Here is an 18722-nt window from a genome sequence, read left to right as displayed (position 1 = left end):
AAAAATAATATGCTTGCTGTATAAGTGCAGCTTCAAGACAAGTTCCTAGAGGCAACCATATCCCCTATCACCCAAACCAAACCCCATTGCCTTGGAGTCGATTCCGACTCAAAGCAACCTATAGGACAGAGAAGAACTGCCCCATAGGGTTTCCAAGTCTGTAACCTTCATGGAAGCAGATTGCCACATCTTTCTCCCAAGGAGCAACTAATGGGTTTAAACCGCCGACCTTTTGGTTAGTTAGCAGCTGAGCACTTAACCACTGCACCACCAGGTTTCCTATTTAAAAAAGAAAAAGTTGCCATCGAGTCACTTCCGACTCATAGAAACCTTATTGGGCAGAGTAGAACTGTCCCATAGGGTTTCTAAAGAGCAGCTGGTGGGTTCAAACTGCCAACCTTTTGGTTAGCAGGTGAACTTCTAACCACTTCACCACCAGGGCTCCGTATCCTCTTACTCCCTTTTATATAGAAACTACATCAAGTCACTGCTGGATTTAACAAGCCACGTAATTAGATAGCGATGATCCCACTTTGCGGCTTGACAAATAATTGTTCTTTTTCACAGCCTGTTGATTTTGCCTCAGTGAAGAAATAAACTCCTGATAAAGGTATCTAGCTCAGTGCCTTATATCCGGGTGGCCCCTGGACCAGCAGCATCAGCATCCCCTGCACCTTGTCAGGAATGCAAATTATCGGGCCTCACCTCAGACCTACTGAATCAGAACCTATGGAGGTGGGAACCAGCAGTCTGAGCTCGATAAGCCCGCCAGGTGATGCTGATGTGGCTGACGTCTGAGAACCACTGTTAGCACGTTACACGTTAGTACGCCCGCACTCCTTACACAAGTTTGTTGACTTGGAAAGTTAAACGGTTAGGTATAGAGCCACATGGCATCCCAGCCTTGGCATGCATTTTATTTTCTTTGGGGGCAAAATGCAGATCTCCTTTCCATATTTAATCCGTGAAACTGCTTCCAATTTTTAGGGGCAGCCAGAGATCAAGTCGACTTTTTACAGCAGAGTGCTCAAGGCCCCATCACAATTTCAGAGTTTACCGAGGGCCCGGTCCGTGCTCAAGGCCCCATCGCAATTTCAGAGTTTACCGAGGGCCCGGTCCGTGCTCAAGGCCCCATCGCAATTTCAGAGTTTACCGAGGGCCCGGTCCGTGCTCAAGGCCCCATCGCAATTTCAGAGTTTACCGAGGGCCCGGTCCGTGCTCAAGGCCCCATCGCAATTTCAGAGTTTACCGAGGGCCCGGTCCGTGCTCAAGGCCCCGATGACAATTTCAGAGTTTACCGAGGGCCCGGTCCGTGCTCAAGGCCCCATCACCATTTCAGAGGTTCCTGAGGGCCGGTTCCGTGCCTGCCAAGCTCCAGGACCTGGGAACGTCCCCACCAGCCCCCGCCTCACGGGTCACACTCCGGCAACTATCCGACGCTGAGGCTTCTCTGGCCACGCCCCGTCGGAAACCGCCGCCGCGTGGCAGCCAATCAGAGCGCAGAGAGCGCCCGCCCGCTCGCCGTTAGCCCCGACGTCACGTGCAAGGCTACTAACCCCTGTCGCCTATGCGACGGTGTCAGTCCGCCCAGAAAAAGAGGGCCCCACCTATTCCTCCTGGCACCCGCGTGCCCCATCCTTCACAGGTTGGAGCCCAAGGCTGCAGGCGAGGGGACAGCCGAGCTGAGGAGGGCTGGGGACTTTGGGGGGCGGTGTCCGGAGGTGCGGAGTTCTGGCGCGGAGGGATCCGGCGGCTCCATGACCGTTGGCGCAGCGGCGACTGTTAAGGGTTGGTGGTGAGGGGCGAGGGGTGAGGCGTGAGGCGTCAGGTGTCAGGGGCGAGGAGTGAGGAGCGAGGTGTGAGGGGCGAGGGGTGAGGGGCGAGGGGTAGGCGTGTGGGGTGAGGCGTGAGGGGCGAGGTGTGAGGGGTGAGGCGTGAGGGGCGAGGTCAGCGGGTTGCGACGGCTGTGAGACGGAATCTGCAGTCACTTGCGCCCTGAGGAAGCCGCTGACTCCGCGACAGCATCCGACGGCGGAGGTTTGCTTCTGTCACTCTACCTGGTGAGGCCCCGGCCGCGGGGGTGCGGGCCAGCGGGAAGGTGGGCTACTTGCAGACCCTGTTTTAATTGTTCTCGGCGACATAAAGCCTTTCTGGTGGCTTTTCAGAACATTTAGGTCATGAAGCACCCGCTTCTGTGCACCTCCGCGTCTCCTGGCCCCTGGTTCCAGGTGGCTGTGGGTGGGTTCACCTCCAGGTGGGCCAGGTCGCTGCGGGGACAGCACAGCGCTCCACTCGGGTGGGCAGGGCGGCCGGGGTCCCTGTGTCCCCCTCGCTGCCTCCCCGCTGACCGCAGGACTGGGGTCCGGAGCACTGGCTGCCGAGTTCTGCAGAGCGAGCCCCCTGGACTAGGACGGAGCTAAGGGACTCTAACGTGTCCCCTAATGTTCAAGTATGTGTGATCCGACTCTGCCTTAGCCCCTGGGGACAAAGGAGTGGATCAAAGGAAAGCCTTTGCCTGGGAAGAGCTTGCGTTTTAGTGGGGGAGGGGTGAGCAATAAAATCGGTGGAGCAGATGTAATGATTGCAAAGGGGAAAAAGGCAGCAGGGGGTGACGTTTCGGGGAGGGACAGGGAAGGCCTTGCTGGGTGACTTTGGAGCAGACTTAGACTCAAAGAGGGAGCCAGTCCTGTGTTTGGGGGGCTGGGGGCTTATTAGGCCGAGAGGTGAGTGACCACGCGGGGGGCATTCTTGGGGTGTTGGAGGACTAGGGAAGGGGCTGTTGGGTCTGGGCAGGGGAACAAGATTCACTCCCTGAGTTTTCGCCACCCTTGTATCTGCACGGGTGTTGTCTAAAGCCAGCTGGAACAGTATGCGCCTTTATTTCGATTTGTGCTTTGTTCTGCTGCGTAGATGGAAGTCATTCTGGTATAAATACAGATTGTCTTCTCCAGTTAGTGTGATTATTGGAAGCACAGACTTAGGATCTTTTTTTTTTCCTGTTTCCATAGTACCTTTTTTTTTTTTTTCAATTGTAGTTTAGGTGAAGGTTTACAGAACAAACTGGCTTGTCATTAAACAAGTAGTATACGTACTGTTTTGTGACATTGGTTACCAACCCCACGACATGTGAACACTCCTTTCTCGACCTTGGGCTCAATATTACCAGCTTTCCTGTCCCCACCTGCCCTGGGCTGGTGTGCCCCTTTAGTCTCATTTTGTTTTATGGGCCTGTCTGATCTTTGCCTGAAGGGTGAACCTCAGGATTGACTTCATGACTCCGCAAAAAGATTGTCCTGTGGCCATGCTCTAGGGGTTTCTCTAGTCTCTGTCAGGCCAGTAAGTCTGGTCTGTTTTTGTGAGTTAGAATTGTGTTCTACATTTTTCTCCAACTCTGTCCGGGACCCTCTGTTGTGATCTCTGTCAGAGCAATCAGTGGTGGTAGCTGGGCACCATCTAGTTGTACTGGACTCAGTCTGGTGGAGGCCGTGGTAGATGTGGTCCATCAATCCTTTGGACTAATCTTGCCCTTGTGTCTTTGGTTTTCTTCATTCTCCCTTGCTCCTGAAGGAGGTGAGACCAGTGGAGTATCTTAGATGGCCACTCCCAGGCTTTTAAGACCCCAGACACTACTCACCAAAGTAGAATGTAGAACGTTTTCATTTTAAACTGTGTTATGCCATTTGAGCTAGATGTTCCCCAAGACCATGATCCCCGCAGCCCCCATCCCACTAATTCGGCCCCTCAAGGAGTTCGGATGTGTCTATGGAGCTTCCATGACCTGGCCTTGTAGAGAGTATGCTGGCTTCCCCAGTATTGTGTACTGTCCTACACTTTACCACAGTTACCACTTATCTGTTGTCTGTTTAGAGTTTTTCCATACCCACCCCTCCCCTCCCTCGTAACCATCAGATTGCTTCTTTTTGTGTGTAAACCTTTTCATGAGTTTTTATGGTAGTGGTCTCATACATTGTTTGCCCTTTTGTGATTGACTTATTTCACTCAGCATAATGTCTTCCAGCTTCATCCATGTTATGAGGTGGTGCACAGATTCATCATTTTTCTTTATCATCACATAATACTCCATTGTGTGTAGGTACCATAGTTTGTTTATCCATTCATCTGTTGATGGGCATCTAGGTTGTTTCCATGTTTTTGTCATTGTGAACAATGCTGCAGTGAACATGGTTGTGCATATGTCTGTTAGCGTGATGGCTTTTACTTCTCTAGGATATATTCTTAGGAGTGGGATTGCTGGATAGTATGGTATTTCTTATTTCTACCTTTTTAAAGAAGTGCCATATCGTTTTTCAAACTGGTTGTACCATTTTGCATTCCCACTAGCAGTGCATAAAGAGTTCCAGTCTCCCCACAGCCTCTGCAACATTTGTTTGCTGTTTTTTTGATCCATGGCAGTAGCGCCGGGAGCGCAAACTTATATTGTGACTTTAGGAGTGACTGTACAATCGACTCAACGGCACTGGGTTTATACAATCTGTGTAATCTGATATCCAAACTGGGATCCTTTTCAGATTGCAAGAGAGCACTAATGGTTATGTATAAACGAAGCTGACAGCCAGCTTTATACTGGGTAAATCGAGACAGACAGTCATCATGACGGTAGAATGTGTTTGATTCTATGAGTAGTGTGTGCACTACAGTGGTTCTCAAGCTTTATCTGCATCCCTGTCACCTGGAGGGTGCTCTACTCCCATTTTTGATCCAGTAGGGATGGGAGTGGGGCCCTCCCTAGTTTGCTTTTCTGGCAAGTTCCAGGTGCTGCAGATGCTGCCAATTAATGACTTTGAGAACCACTGTGCTTATTTTAAAGTATTACCTATTGGAGATGGGAGTTCAGCTTATGACTAGGTTTTTAAAAATTTATTTCATAGAGTCACTGCTGTGGTGCTGACCATTGGACTAGGTGTTAAGGACTAAATAGTGATTAACAACCTAGTCTGGAGGAGTTCTTAAGTGTGTGTGTGTGAGAGAGAAACTAATGACCATGCATTGTGGTAACATCAATCGTATAGGTTGAAACAAAGCTTTGTAGAAAAGGTGAAAGAGATGGCATTTGGGCTTGTCTTTAAAGGATAAACTGAATTCTCCTGGTTTAGAAAGGAAGGTAAGGCACTTTAGGCAAAGGCTGTGCCATGGTATATGGTGAATCATGAACCTGATTGTGATTGGTGAGTGAAAGAAAGTAATGTTTGCTGGATTCTAAAAAGCACAGATACCCAAATTTGATTTTATACACCATCAGTAAGAGACTGAGCGTATACAACAGTATGTCCAATACATAAGAGTGCATGTATAGCTTTGTCAGATATACATATAAAACTACAACATCATTTAAAATATGGTTAAATATTAGTTGTAATGGTCTGACACTTGAGTGGATCTTCATGTGTACCCAGGGCGTTTAACCAGTTGGCTCTGGTTTGAACCCCTGCTGACAATTTGCGTTTCTAACAAGCTCCCAGGAGATGCTAATGCTGCTGATTAGGGACCGATTCTGAGAACCACTAGCAGAGCCCAAACCCACTGCTGCAGAAGTGGTTCCAACTCATAGAGACCCCATAGGGTTTCCAGCGCTGTGAATCTTTGCAAAAGCAGACTGCCACATCTGTCTCCCACAGAGCAGCTGGTGAGTTCTAACTGCAGACCTTTTGGTTAGCAACCAAGTGATTTAACCACTGTGCAGCAAGGGCCCCTACTACTAGAGCGGTGGTTGTCAAAATTTATCATACGTAAGAATCACCTGGGAGTCTTGTTAAACTGGAGGTTCTGATTCAGTATATCTCTATGTGGTAAGCTAATGTGTTTGCTTTTTACTGCTGTAAAACATTAGAGTCGAAGTGGTCTTTAAAATTGGAGTATATCATTAGAGTTGTCTTTCTAGGGAGATCACCATGGAGCAAAGACTTTTAGAAGCTGTTAAAACTCGGGAAAGAAAGAACTTGATTTAAAGCAGTGTGATCTTAAGTGTAAATGTTGGCATGTCTTCCCCTACTTAAAATCTTCTATGGCTTCTCATTGCACTGAATGGCAAATCCAAGGTCCTTACTGTTGTCTGTAAGGTCTGGATAGTCTGCTCCTTGCCTTCTTTAAAGTTTATCAGCTCCCCTCCTTACAAGTCCATCACACTGGACTCCCTTCAGTTCCACAGACGAGCCAGGCTCTTAACACTTAGACACAAGTTGTTCCCACTTGTCCCAAGGACTCCTTGCCGTGTACCTTCCAGCCCCCAGTCCCTTCTGCGTCTCAGATTAAAGGCTAGCTTCCTTAGAGGCAGTCCTCTTCAGCATGTCAGTTAGTTCCTGCTTTGTGTTTGGTAAGAACATTCTGCTTGCTCATTACATTTTTTTTTTAATTTGTAAATAATTTTAATCTGCCTTTTCCCTTGGGAATAATATTTGTTGAATGGTCACCGTATGCTTGTTTTTGTTTGTTATCTTAGTGCCTTACATGTGTTGTCATTTGATCCTCAAAATTGCCCTACAGGATAGGTTATAAATCCATGTTACATGTGGAGACATGTGTCACAGAGTTATGTAGTTTGCTCAGGATCATTCATGTCAGCTGTGAAGGACTTGGATCAGGCAGTCTAGCTCTGAAGCCTCTACCCAAAATAACCTGATGACCCTGCTTTCTTCTGCAGGAGGGTAGGGAAGAAGGGCACCGTTATGCACAGTAATATATCTGGTGCCGAACAGCCAGGCTTACAGTAGGCACCTCATAGATATTAAAGAGATGGAGAGAATTGTTGGACCAGGTGTAGGGTCAGTAGAGGAGTGGTTTAGAGATAAATGACACAGTCATTAGCTTTAGAGACAGTTGATGGCAATGCCACTAATCAAGAATGAAATATGGGAGATGAATAACAAGGTAGGAGAATACCAGTTTTGGTGTGTTAAGGTTAAGCTACACGTGAAACTGTGGGGAAACCCAGGAGGGGCACAGCATGTATCAGAATTACAGCTACACGTGGAACTGTGGGGAGACCCAGGAGGGACACAGCATGTATTAGAATTACGATGTCTGACTGAAATTCCCAGTTTAACGGCACATTACATAGGAAATGTAAAAGAAAAAGCCAGTTACCAGTACCTTAATTCTCTTAACATTTTTTCACTCCTGTATCTGTTTGTAATACATCAATGAGAAAACTAAAGCTTGTATTAAAATAAATTTCCCAGACGTATTTCACCATTTTAGCCCTACCACCTCGCTCAGTGCCTGGTCCACAGTAAGTACTTTGTAGAACGTAGGCACGTTACCTTAAGAAACTGTGCGTAGGTTAAGAGAGACCAGAAAAATATGTAATGGCCCAGGCGCTTATTTTGGAATCTCCAATAAATAACTTTAAAGGTAGCATTGTGGAAGTGGTCAAATGTAACTGTATGTACTGAGTATTGTCTTCACAATTTTTCCTTTTCAGATAAAAAATGACTGGGCGAGCCAGAGCCAGAGCCAGAGGAAGGGCCCGAGGGCAGGAGCTGGTGCAGCACGTTGGCCCTGCTGCAGTGAGTACTTGACAGCTTTTAGTTACGGAAAATACCTTGGGCAAACCAAGAGCCTGTTGAACCCTTATCAATTTAAGCTGCTGAAAAGAAATAAAAAGCGGTGTCCTATGAAGGAGGTGAAAACTGAACAAGGAAGATAATGTTCTATTTCCTGAGATTAGAAGCTTTTCAAAATTCTTGACTTTAGTTGGTGACACTTCTTGTGAAGAAATTTCCTTGTAAGAATAAGATAGTTCCCTAGTAATTTAGATTAGTGTTGGTTGAATGCTTTAGATTTGTTTAAGATTAGTTATTTCTCTATCTGTGATCTCGTGACCTAAAAAGAATGCTGTTCTTTATATGCAAATAACTGCAGAGTCAGCCACCTGGTTATATCCAGCCTAGACCTCAGCAGCCACCAACAGAGGGGGAATTAGTTGGCCGTGGACGCCAGAGAGGACCAGTAGGAGCAACAGCCAAGTCACAAGGTGAAGAGAAAGTAAAAAGACTGTGTGTGTGTGTGTGTGTGTGTGTGTGTGTGTGTGTGTGTGTGGTATTAAACATGAGATAGTAGCTAATATACAAAGTCTAGTAGACAAGGGATAAAGAGTCTTGGCTGGTGCAGTGGTTAAGCACTCAGCTGCTTACCAAAAGGTCAGCGGTTCAAACCCACCAGCAGCTCCACAGAAGAAAAAATCTGGCAGTGTGCTCCTGTGAAGATTACAGCCTAGGAAATCCTACGGGGAAGGGACGTTCTACTCTGTCCTTAATAGGGTCACTTCAAGTTGGAATGGACTCCATGGCACACGCCGACAACAGAAGACAATCACTCTCAAGCTGCATAGCCTGCTACTGAGCGCAGTGCCATAGGATTTCATTTCCCCCGGAAAAGAAAAAGAGCATATCCTTGCCAGGGTCCCACGTTAGCTATTACCAAGTGATGAAATTTTAAATTAGTCATAATATTGTCTATTATGCATTAATAAAGCATTTTTAGAACATTTTTTTGGCGTCTTTAATGGCTTCATTAAAACCTGGACCAACTGTAACACTTGTAACTTTGATTTATAAAATAACAATTTCGCACGTGTTGTATTGGTTAGTCTCTTAGATGCAAAAAACTAAGGCCAAAGTTGGGACAGCTGGTAGAGTTGGAGTGCCCGTTTTGATTCCAGTGATTATGCCTTTTCATTGTGTTATTGCAAAAATGGATTCTTTGGATGCCTGGTAAAAGATTCTTCTATGGTTAATAGGTTTGGTTTTGATATGGGAAAAAACATTAATGAAAGAACCCACAAACAAATGGCAAATTATTATAAAAAAGTTGGCATTTCAGCTCTAGAGTGGGCCTGGGAAGTGGACCATTCACTAAACAGTGTTGAGGCAACTGGCTGTTTAGAAAACAAAGCTGGCTCCCTGTTTTATTCCTTATAGTAAATTACATGTATCACAAATATTTAACTAGTGGAATCCATAAGCAGCAGAAACCATGAATGAATGTTAAAATAACCCTGAAACAGTATAAACTGAATTATGACAAGTATCAATGTCTGAAGATAATAATCAGAAAATTTACCGAAAATGACAGATGGCTAATTTTTTGACACACAGAGCTTGGTGGCACAGTGGTTAAGAGCTGCAGCTGCTAACCAAAAGTTCTGTAGTTCGAATCCACCAACATTCCTTGGAAACCTATGGGGCAGTTCTACGCTGTCCTATAGGGTTGCTGTGAGTTGGAATTGACTCAACAGCAATGAGTTTTTTTTTTGTTTTTTTTTTTTTTTAATTAACAAGCTGATAGAAAGATGAATAAAAGAAATGAAAGGAAAATGCACTGAAAAATACAAAGGCCAATGAAACATTAAGCCTAATAATTAAATGTAAATTAAGAAGGAACATATTTCACCTGTTTATCCTCTGTAGTTTTATTTTTTGGTCAATCTCAGTTAGTATGGTGATATTGGCCTTTGCATTCCAGAGGGCTTGTATAATTGTTCTAACGTTTAAATGGGATTTTGAGGTGTATAGAAACTGTAACAGTATCTTTTTAGCAGAGATTCCACTCATGGGAAAGTGTCCAACAAAGACTGGATAAGTGCAATGTGATTATGTACGGGGGTTACACGCACACAGAAACCCATTGCTGTCGAGCTGATTCCGACTCATAGTGACTCTATAGGACAGTAGAACTGCCCCCATAGAGTTTCCAAGGGGCGCCTGATGGGTTCGAACTGCTGACCTTTCGGTTAGCAGCCATAGCACTTAACCACTGCACCGTCAGGGATTACATACACTTTTAATACCAATATACTGGAAACACCTAATCAATAAAGGCAGCACTATTGTATTTCACAATAGGTACTATTGAGCCATTTTCTAGAATGTAAGAACCATCTGAGCAACATAAATGAAAACAAGTTGTAAAACAGCTTTTATGTTTTTAATAAACACATGTCTGTATATGTTACCTATACTCAGCAGAAAATTTCAAGGGGAAATAGATTGCAAGAGTCAGACTAGAAGACTAGGGCCCTTTTGCTGTCACTTTATATATCCAATTACGTGTGTTACTTTTCTGTTACAAGATGTTTTATTTTTTAAGTTACGGTGCTTAACGAAATATATTTGTGGGTATTAATCACTTTAAATTTTAAATACCAGAGAGATATTTATCTGTGTTTTATTGACTATGCATAGGTATTCAACTGTGTGGATCATGACAAATTATGAAAACAAGGTGAAAAAATGGGAATTCCAGAAGACTTAACCATGCTTATGAGGAAACTGTACATAGACCAAGAGGCAGTCCTTCAAATAGAACAAAGGGATACTGTGTGGTTTCACATCAGAAAAGGTGTGAGTCAGGGTTATATCCTTTTGCCATACTTACTCAATCTGTCTGCTGAGCAGATAATCCAAGAAGTTGGAGTATGTGAAGAAGAATGGGGCATCAGGATTGGAGGAAGACTCATTAACTACCTGTGTTATGCAGGTGACACAACCTTGCTTGCCGAAAATGAAGAGGACTTGAAGCACTCACTGATGAAGATCAAAGACCACAGCATTCAGTATGGATTACACCTCAACATAAAAAAAAAAACAAAAATCCTCACAACTGGACCAATGAGCAACATCATGATAAATGGACAAAAGATTGAAGTTGTCAAAGATTCCATTTACTTGGATCCACAATCAACACCCATGGAGGCAGCAGTCAAGAAAACAGTGTATTTGCATTAGGCAAATCTACTGCAAAAGATGTGTTTAGAAGTGTTAAAAAGCAAAAATGTCAGTTTGAGGACTAAGGTGCACCTGACCCAAGCCATGGTATTTTCAGTCACCTCAATATGCATGCAAAAGCTGGACAACGAATAAGGAAGACTGAAGGATTGATCCCTTTGAGTTATGGTGTTGAAGAATATTGAATATACCGTGGACTGCCAAAAGAATGAACAAATCTATCTTGGAAGAAGTACAGCTGGAGTGCTCCTTGGAAGTGACGATACTGAGACTTTGTCTCTTACTTTGCACATGTTTTCAGGAGGGTTAAGTCCCTGGAGTAGGACATCATGCTTGGTAAAGTAGAGGGTCAGCAAAAAAGAGGAAGACCCTCAATGACGTGGGTTGACACAGTGGCTACAGCAATGGGCTCAAACATAACAACAGTTGTGAGGATGGCGCAGTGTCATTCTTTTGTACGTAGGGTTGCTGTGAGCCGAAGCCAACTCGACAGCACCTGAAAATATCATACCAATCTCTTACATTTATAGGATTTTGTTTTTTCTCCTAATCTTGATACCTCAGTTCTCCTGAAGCTTAGAATGTTAGTTTTGTTGCTCATTTATGTTCAGTGTATACAGCAAGATCTCACTGAGGTAAAACTTTGTGCTAAAAGACGTCTTGAAACTATGTAAGAAACATTTCTTTATAATGCACCCTCAAAATACAAATAACATTTTAGGAAATCGTAAAACCTGATTTCTTAAACATTCTGTATACCAATCTTCATTAATAACTTTTTTTTTTAACCAGTCATTCATGTGGTTACATTTATGTTAAGAAACTCAGCTCCCCACCTGTAAAAAGGTAGTGTCTACCTTTATAGATAAGGGTCATTACAAGGATTAAATAATACGTTGTTGTTAGGTGTTGTCAAGCTGATTTCAACTCATAGTGATGACCCAATGTAACAGAGCAGGAATCCCCATAGGATTTCCTAGACTGTAATCTTTTCAGGAACAGATTGCCAGGTCTTTCTCTTGCAGACCCTGAGTGTGTTTGAACCACCAAACACAGTACAGCAGAGCACATATTAAGTAATGTTGTTGTTGTTGTTAGGTGCCATCTAGTCAGCTCTGACTCGTAGCAACCCCACGTACAACCGAATGAAACACTGGTCCTGTACCATCCTCACAGTCATTGCTATGCGCGATCTTGTTGCATTCACTGTGTCAATCCATCTCATCAGGGGTCTTTTTTTGCTGACCCTCTACCTTACCAAGCATGATGTCCTTCTCCAGGGACTTACCTCTCTTGATAATGTGCAGAGTAAGAGAGACGAAGACGCCATCCTCGCTTCCAAGGAGCACTCTGGCTGTACTTCTTCCAAGACAGACCTGTTTGTTCTTCTGGCAGTCCATGAAGTATTGAATATTCTTTGCCAACCATAATTCAGAAGGATCAGTTCTTCTTCAGTCTTCCTCATTCATTATCCAGCTTTTGCATGCATAAGAGGCAATTGAAAATACCATGGTTTGAGTCAGGTGCACCTTAGTCCTCAAAGTAACATCTTTGCTTTTTAACACTTTAAAAAGGTTGTTACGAATTGAATTGTGTCCCCCCAAAATATGCGTCAGCTGGGCTAGGCCGTGATTTCTAATGTGTTGTTTTCCTCCTTTTTGTGATCCTATGTAATTATCCTGTGTGTTGCAAATCCTAATCTCTTCTGATGTTAATGAGACAGGATCAGAGGTAGTTATGTTAATGAGGCGGAACAAATTCTATAGGATTAGGTTGTATGTTGAGTCAGTCTCGTACCACCCTGAATGGAGCGTGTCCTTAGACCCAGGGTCCCTGTGCTGAGAAAATCCTAGACTCAGGGGAAGATTGATACCAAGACCTTCCCCCAGAGCCAACAGAGAAAGCCTTCCCCTAGAGTTGGCACCCTGAATTCAGACTTCTGGCCTCCTTGACTGTGAGAGAATAAATTTTTGTTCGTTAAAGCCATCTGCTTGTGGTATCTCTGTTATAGTAACACTAGATAACTAAGACATAATTTGGTGCTGAGAGCAGAGTATTGGTCTAACATATACCTAAAATGTGTGGAAGTGGTTTTGAAACTGAATGGGTAGAGGCTGGAAGAGTTTTAAAATGCCTAATAATAAAAGCCTAGATTGCCTTGAAGAGACGGTTGGTGGAATCATGGACGTCAAAGGAAGTTCCCGCAAGGGCTCAGAAGGAGTGAGGAGAGCTGTAACAACAGAGACGGCACAGACAGTGAGAAGCAGCAGCAGAGAAACAGCTACAGCAGAACCAGGAGACCGGCGTGAGACAGTGCAGGAGCCAATCCATGGAGCGAGAGAGCTGAGTGCCTTCAGGCCAAGGCTTACTGGTGGAGTGGTATGGCACTGGGCATTTATGGTGGAGCTAAAGAGCTTTATGACACTTGACTGAGAAAGGCCGGGGCAGCCCAAGAGGCCCAAGGTGCCAAGGAGCTGAGAGGCCAAGGAACCAGGAAGCAGAAGCTAAAGAGATGCAGTACAGGAAATAGCTGCCTCACTCTCAATGGGTGGGGCCAAGACCTCTGGGCTCTCAGAGTGGAACCATGTCTGGGTCTCAAAGGGTGGGGCCTCCTAGGTTTCAAAGGGTCAGATCTTCAACCTCAAGAGTGGGGTCGCCATTCATGAGTGCCAGGGGCATAGGCACTGCCCAAGCTGAGGGGGTGGGGCATAATAATGGAGCCTGCTGAGGCTGAGGAAGTGAGGTTGCCACTCAGTTGGGCTAGGAGAACAGGGCTGCCCAAAGCTGAGGAGCAGAGCTGCCATCTCAGTGGGCCTGGAACGCAGAGCTGAAGCCCAAGGCTGAGGGGCCTCCACCCAGAATCCAGAGAGCATGGCTAACACCCAGAGTCTGAAGGGCAGAGTCACTTTCTAGATGGTTTCAGAGAACAGAGGATTATTTTCAAGCCTTCGTAGCTAATGTAAATTGTTTGCTGGGCTTCGGACTTGCTTGGCGTCCACTATCTCTTCTTTCTCCCCAATTTTTCCCTCTTGTAATGGGAATGTCTACTTCATGCCTGTTCCACCATAGTACTTTGGAAGCAAATGACTTGTATTCTAGGTTTCACAGATGAAGAGGAATTTTGCCCTAGGATGGAATTTGTACCTGGAGTTGAGACTTTTGGGATGATATGATGGGGTGAAAATGTTTTACATATGGCAAGGACATGAACTTTAAGGGACCAAAGCGTAGAACGTTATAGATTGAATCATGTCCCCCCAGTATGTGTGTCAACTTGATTTCCAATATTGTGTAGTCCTCAATTTTCTGGTCTGATATAATTATCATATGTGTTGTAACTCCGAATCTGTGATGTTAATGAGTCAGGATTAAAGGCAATTGTTAAAGAGGCAGAACACAACCTATAGGATTAGGTTTATCTTCAGTCAATCTCTTTTGAGATATAAAAGTGAGAAGCGAGCAGAGATCAGAGGAACCTCCTACCACTAAGAAAGAAGAGCCAGAAGTGGAGTGCATCCTTTGGACCTGGGATCCCTGGGCTGAGAAGCTCCTTGATCCAGGGGAAGATAGATGACAAGAACCCTACCCCCAGAGGCAAAAGAGAGAGAAAGCCACCTCCTAGAGCTGGCTGCCTGAGTTCAGGCTCAGCAGTGAGAGGATTTGTTACAGCCAGCCACTCATGGTATTGCTGCTGCAGGAGCACTTGACAGCCAAGAGGTCTGTCGCAGCAGATTTGTCCCCTGCAATATGTCATTTGATTTCTTGACTGCTGCTTCCATGGGCATTGATTATAGATCCAAGTAAAGTGAAATCCTTGACTCAGTCTTCAGTCTTTTCTCTGATCATCGCGATGTTGCTTATTGATCCAGTTGTGAGGATTTTTGTTTTCTGTTGAAGTGTAATCCATACTGAAGGCTGTGGTCTTTGATCTTTATAAGTAAGTGCTTCAAGTCCTCTTCACTTTCAGCAAGCAAGGCTGTGTCATCTGCATATCACAGGTTGTTAGTCTTCCACCAATCCTGCTGCCACGTTTTTATTCATATAGTCCAGCTTCTTGGATTATGTGCTCAGCATCAGATTGAGTAAGTATGGTGAAGGGATACAACCCTGACACACACCTTCCCAATTTTAAACCATGCAGCATCCCCTTGCTCTGTTCGAAGGACTGTCTCTCGGCCTATGTACCGGGTCTACATGAGCACAATCACATGTTCTAGAATTCTCATTCTTTGCAGTGTTATATATAATTCATTATGATCCCATAGTTGAGTTCCTTTGCATAGTCAATAAAAAAAGCAGGTAAACATCTTTCTGGCATTCTCTACTTTCAGCCAAGATCCATCTGACACCAGCAGTGATAGCTGTCATTCCATGTCCTCTTCTGAATCCAGCCTGAACTTCTAGCAGCTTCCTGTTGATACACTGCTGCAGCCATTTATGAATTACCTTCAGCAAAATTTTACTTGCATGCGATGTTAATGATACCGTTTTATAATTTCCACATTCTGTTGGATCGCCTTCTTTGGAGTGGGCACAAATAGGGATCTCTTCCAGTCGGTTGTCCAGGTAGCTGACTTTTAAATTTCTTGTCATAAACGAGTGAGCACGTGTAGCCCTGCATCCGTTTGTCGAAACATCTCAGTTGGTATTTTATCAATTTTTGGAGCATTGCTTTTCGCTTTTCAGTGCAGCTTGAACTTCTTTCTTCAGTACCGTTGGTTCTTGATCATACGCTACCTCCTGGAGTGGTTGAACATCAACCACTTCTTTTTGGTGTAGTGACTCTGTGTATTCCTTCCATCTTCTTTTGATACTTCCTGTGTCATCAGTATTTTGCCCATAGAATCCTTCACTATTGCACCTCCAGGCTTGAATTTTTTCTTCAGTTCTTTCAGCTTGAGAAATGTCAAGCATGTTCTAACCTTCTGGTTTTCTAACTTCAGGTCTTTGCACATTTCATTATAATATGTTACCTTGTCTTCTCAAGCAACCCTTTGAAATCTTCTCTTCAGCTCTTTTACTTCATTTCTTCTGTTCACTTTGACTACTCTGTGTTCAAGAGCAACTTTCAGAGTCTCATCAGTGCATCTTGATGGCATGTTTTATCAATTTCAGACTGCAGAGTTTGGTGAAAATGTTAAATTTCATGTTTAGCTTTAGTGATTGATGTATAAATTTGAATAATAGTCATATTAACTGGTCTTCCTTGTAGGCTTGTGGTACCAAATTGTCTTAGGTGTATGGGAATTACCCTATCACTGATAGTGTTGTACTTCAGGATAGATCTTGAAATATTTTCTTTTTGATGATGAATGTGATGCCATTCCTCATCGATTTGCCATTCCCAGCACAGTAGACCATATTATTTCTGTTAAATAATATAAAGGATAGCAAATGCAAGGCCCTATTATGTGATGTTTTGGTGCTCTTGTGAAGATTGTATATGAGAATGCATGTCAAAGTAAATGTTGAAGTATCTGCTGCATTTTAGAAATTAATATGACAAGTTTAACAGACTTATCGTTAAGGGAGCTTTGTTTAGGATCTTGATTTTCATTCTGTAGAAGTGGGATGTCGCAGTGTGTGGATACACTGAAAGATTTTTTAAAATAGAATAGTGGCAAGGTCCTATTTGTTTACAATAAATTAGTCCACAGCTGCATGGAAGGTGGAATAGGCAAGGTTTCTGATCTTACCCATTCAGAAATCTGTCATCTTTACAGACTGACAGCTAATGAAGCTTCAGCTAAATGTAATAATAGCAGCATTCGATGTAGAGAGGGGAACAGACTTCCTCATTGTGTATATTCATATATTTGTCATTAGATTTTTGCATTCAGGTCTGAATTTTTTTTTAAGGCAAATTCAGATTTTTCAGGAAAAAATTGAAATCAAGCTTTCTTGCCCCATCATTACGGTCAGGTTGGATTCTGTATTTGTACCCCCTGTTAGTATACTTACGCATGGTAACGAAAGCGTCTGGGGTAAAAAGTTAACAGAGGGAGGCAAATATGAACATTTACGAATTTGGAGGATTTTAAAATGGAGCATCTACAACTCGTGGGGTGCAGGAGCGCAGTGTATTTTAGCACCTTCAAAGGGCTTTTCTTACCGTATTGTCATTTAAAACTTATTACGTGCCTGCGATGTTCATCTTTTTCAGCTGAGGAAATTGAAGCTTCTGTTAAGTAACTTGTAAATAACAGAAGTATCTTGTTTAAGCCACTATTGCTTTCTTGAAGAAGTCCAAAGGTAGGCCATTCTGGGCTAGTTCTGGTCTTTGTGGTCATAAGAGAACCAATTCTTTGGACTAGGCCATGGTTTTCATCATTAAGATTTACCTCTGGTTCAGAATGGCTGATTAAGCTCCCGCCATCGTATCCAGAGTTCAGGCAAGATTGGCTGGTCGAGGGGCATAAAGAACGTAAGAGGCACAAGCCAGCTATTGACTCTGCTCCTAAGTAGCTTTTCCAGAAGTCTTACCCATTAATTTCTGCTTAATTCTCTTAGGCCATCTGAGCTGCAGGCAGAGTGGAAGTCCTGGTTTATTAGGTACATTACTGCCCCAATTTTTTTTTTTTTTAAGAAAAATGAGAGTGGTCACTGAGTAGGCAGCTAACAGTCTCTTCAACGCAGGTAGAATGTTAACATTTAGCCTGCAAAGCCCATATTCGTTCTTTGTCTTGCATCATACCATTAATCTGAGAGTCTTAATTTTACACTTCCTGCAAACTGAGTGACTTCGTTTAGGCTGTTGTAGCCACAGCTTTGGAACTAACCATGAATGAAAATTAAATAAATGCCTTGTTACCTATCCCAGTATTTCAGGAATTGTCATTAGCCAAGAGAGGAGGTCATAGAGACCTTCACGATGTCGGAGTAATTATGAAACAGAAGCTCAACTGTGTTACAGAATCATGGTGGTGGGATGTGCACAGGCGCATATGTCCCTCTGCTGGCTCCTGAGAGCATTAAATAGTGAGGACTTCACATTTTAATCTAGGTCATAGGTTTAAACTTTATAAATTGCTAATTTCTGTGGCCATCAGTGCATCCTGGCACACTGGACCGTGCTGAGATTAAGGCTGACTCTTGATTGTGGCAGGGTTCCATAGTACAGGAAGTGATTCCCAGTCAGCAGCATGTTCCTGAGTCCTTGAATCTCTGCTCTGTTGTCTAGGTCTTTTAAAGGAGGACTGTATTTAGGGCTGGGTGCGAGACAGAAGAGGTCGTTTCTGGCTTTTTAAAGGGTTCCCGAGAACATGATAAGTGCTGCAATGAGGTGTGAATGTCTTGTAAGGAAGCGCTGGGTTTGACTAGGGCAGTGACAAGGAAGGCTTTATGGGGAAGTTACAGTTAGGGAACTCTTCTCCCTTTCTGGCCAGCAGACACTTGGAACATTTTGACGGCGACTTTATGTATTATCTTTAGTACCTCGGTAGCCTTTGAACTTGATGTAGTCCTCTTTTATTTTTCATATTGCTTAGGTGTATGCTTTTCATGTTTCTTTTTAAAGAACTCCAGATATCCGCTGGATTTCAGGAGCTGTCGTTAGCAGAGAGAGGAGGCCGTCGTAGAGACTTTCATGATCTCGGAGTGAATACGAGGCAGAACCTCGACCATGTTAAAGAGTCAAAAACAGGTAGGTTAGTTGTTAAGAATGCAGCTTTATGGGATTATTTGTCAAGTACACAGGACAGGAAATGGAGGCATTTTATTTTACCTGTTTATTTATGTGTTCACTAGGAAGAAAAAGCACATTTGGTCATGGATCCCACATCCCTTTTCTATTTTCCTCTCCTTTCCTGATGGCTTTCATGAAGCAGGTCATAGATGACTTTAGCAGCACTGAAATCATGTTTTATTAGATTTTACACAGATCACTGTTGTTTCTTTAAAATTTTCTGCCATAAAGAGATTTGTTTGGTTTTTGATAAATGCCCCCTGTGAAGAGATTAACATCTCAGTGCGTGCTGCTTT

At 43.7% G+C, this 18722-nt stretch overlaps 1 protein-coding gene across 1 annotated transcript in view; it reads left to right on the top strand.

Annotated features, from left to right (window-relative positions):
- The first annotated feature begins 7445 nt into the window (after window positions 1-7445).
- The window catches only part of PIWIL1 (piwi like RNA-mediated gene silencing 1), a 33093-nt gene continuing 21816 nt past the window's right edge, over window positions 7446-18722 (top strand). The window contains exons 1-3 of the mRNA XM_003421248.4: window positions 7446-7523; window positions 7879-7990; window positions 18259-18384. Of these exons, the coding sequence (XP_003421296.1) occupies window positions 7446-7523; window positions 7879-7990; window positions 18259-18384 (316 nt within the window). The remainder of the gene's footprint in view (window positions 7524-7878; window positions 7991-18258; window positions 18385-18722) is intronic.

The sequence above is a fragment of the Loxodonta africana genome, chromosome 19 (assembly GCF_030014295.1).
Source record: "Loxodonta africana isolate mLoxAfr1 chromosome 19, mLoxAfr1.hap2, whole genome shotgun sequence".
Classification (NCBI taxonomy): domain Eukaryota; kingdom Metazoa; phylum Chordata; class Mammalia; order Proboscidea; family Elephantidae; genus Loxodonta; species Loxodonta africana.
The sequence above is the reverse complement of the archived record's forward strand: the minus strand, read 5'-3'. Positions and strand labels throughout refer to the sequence as shown.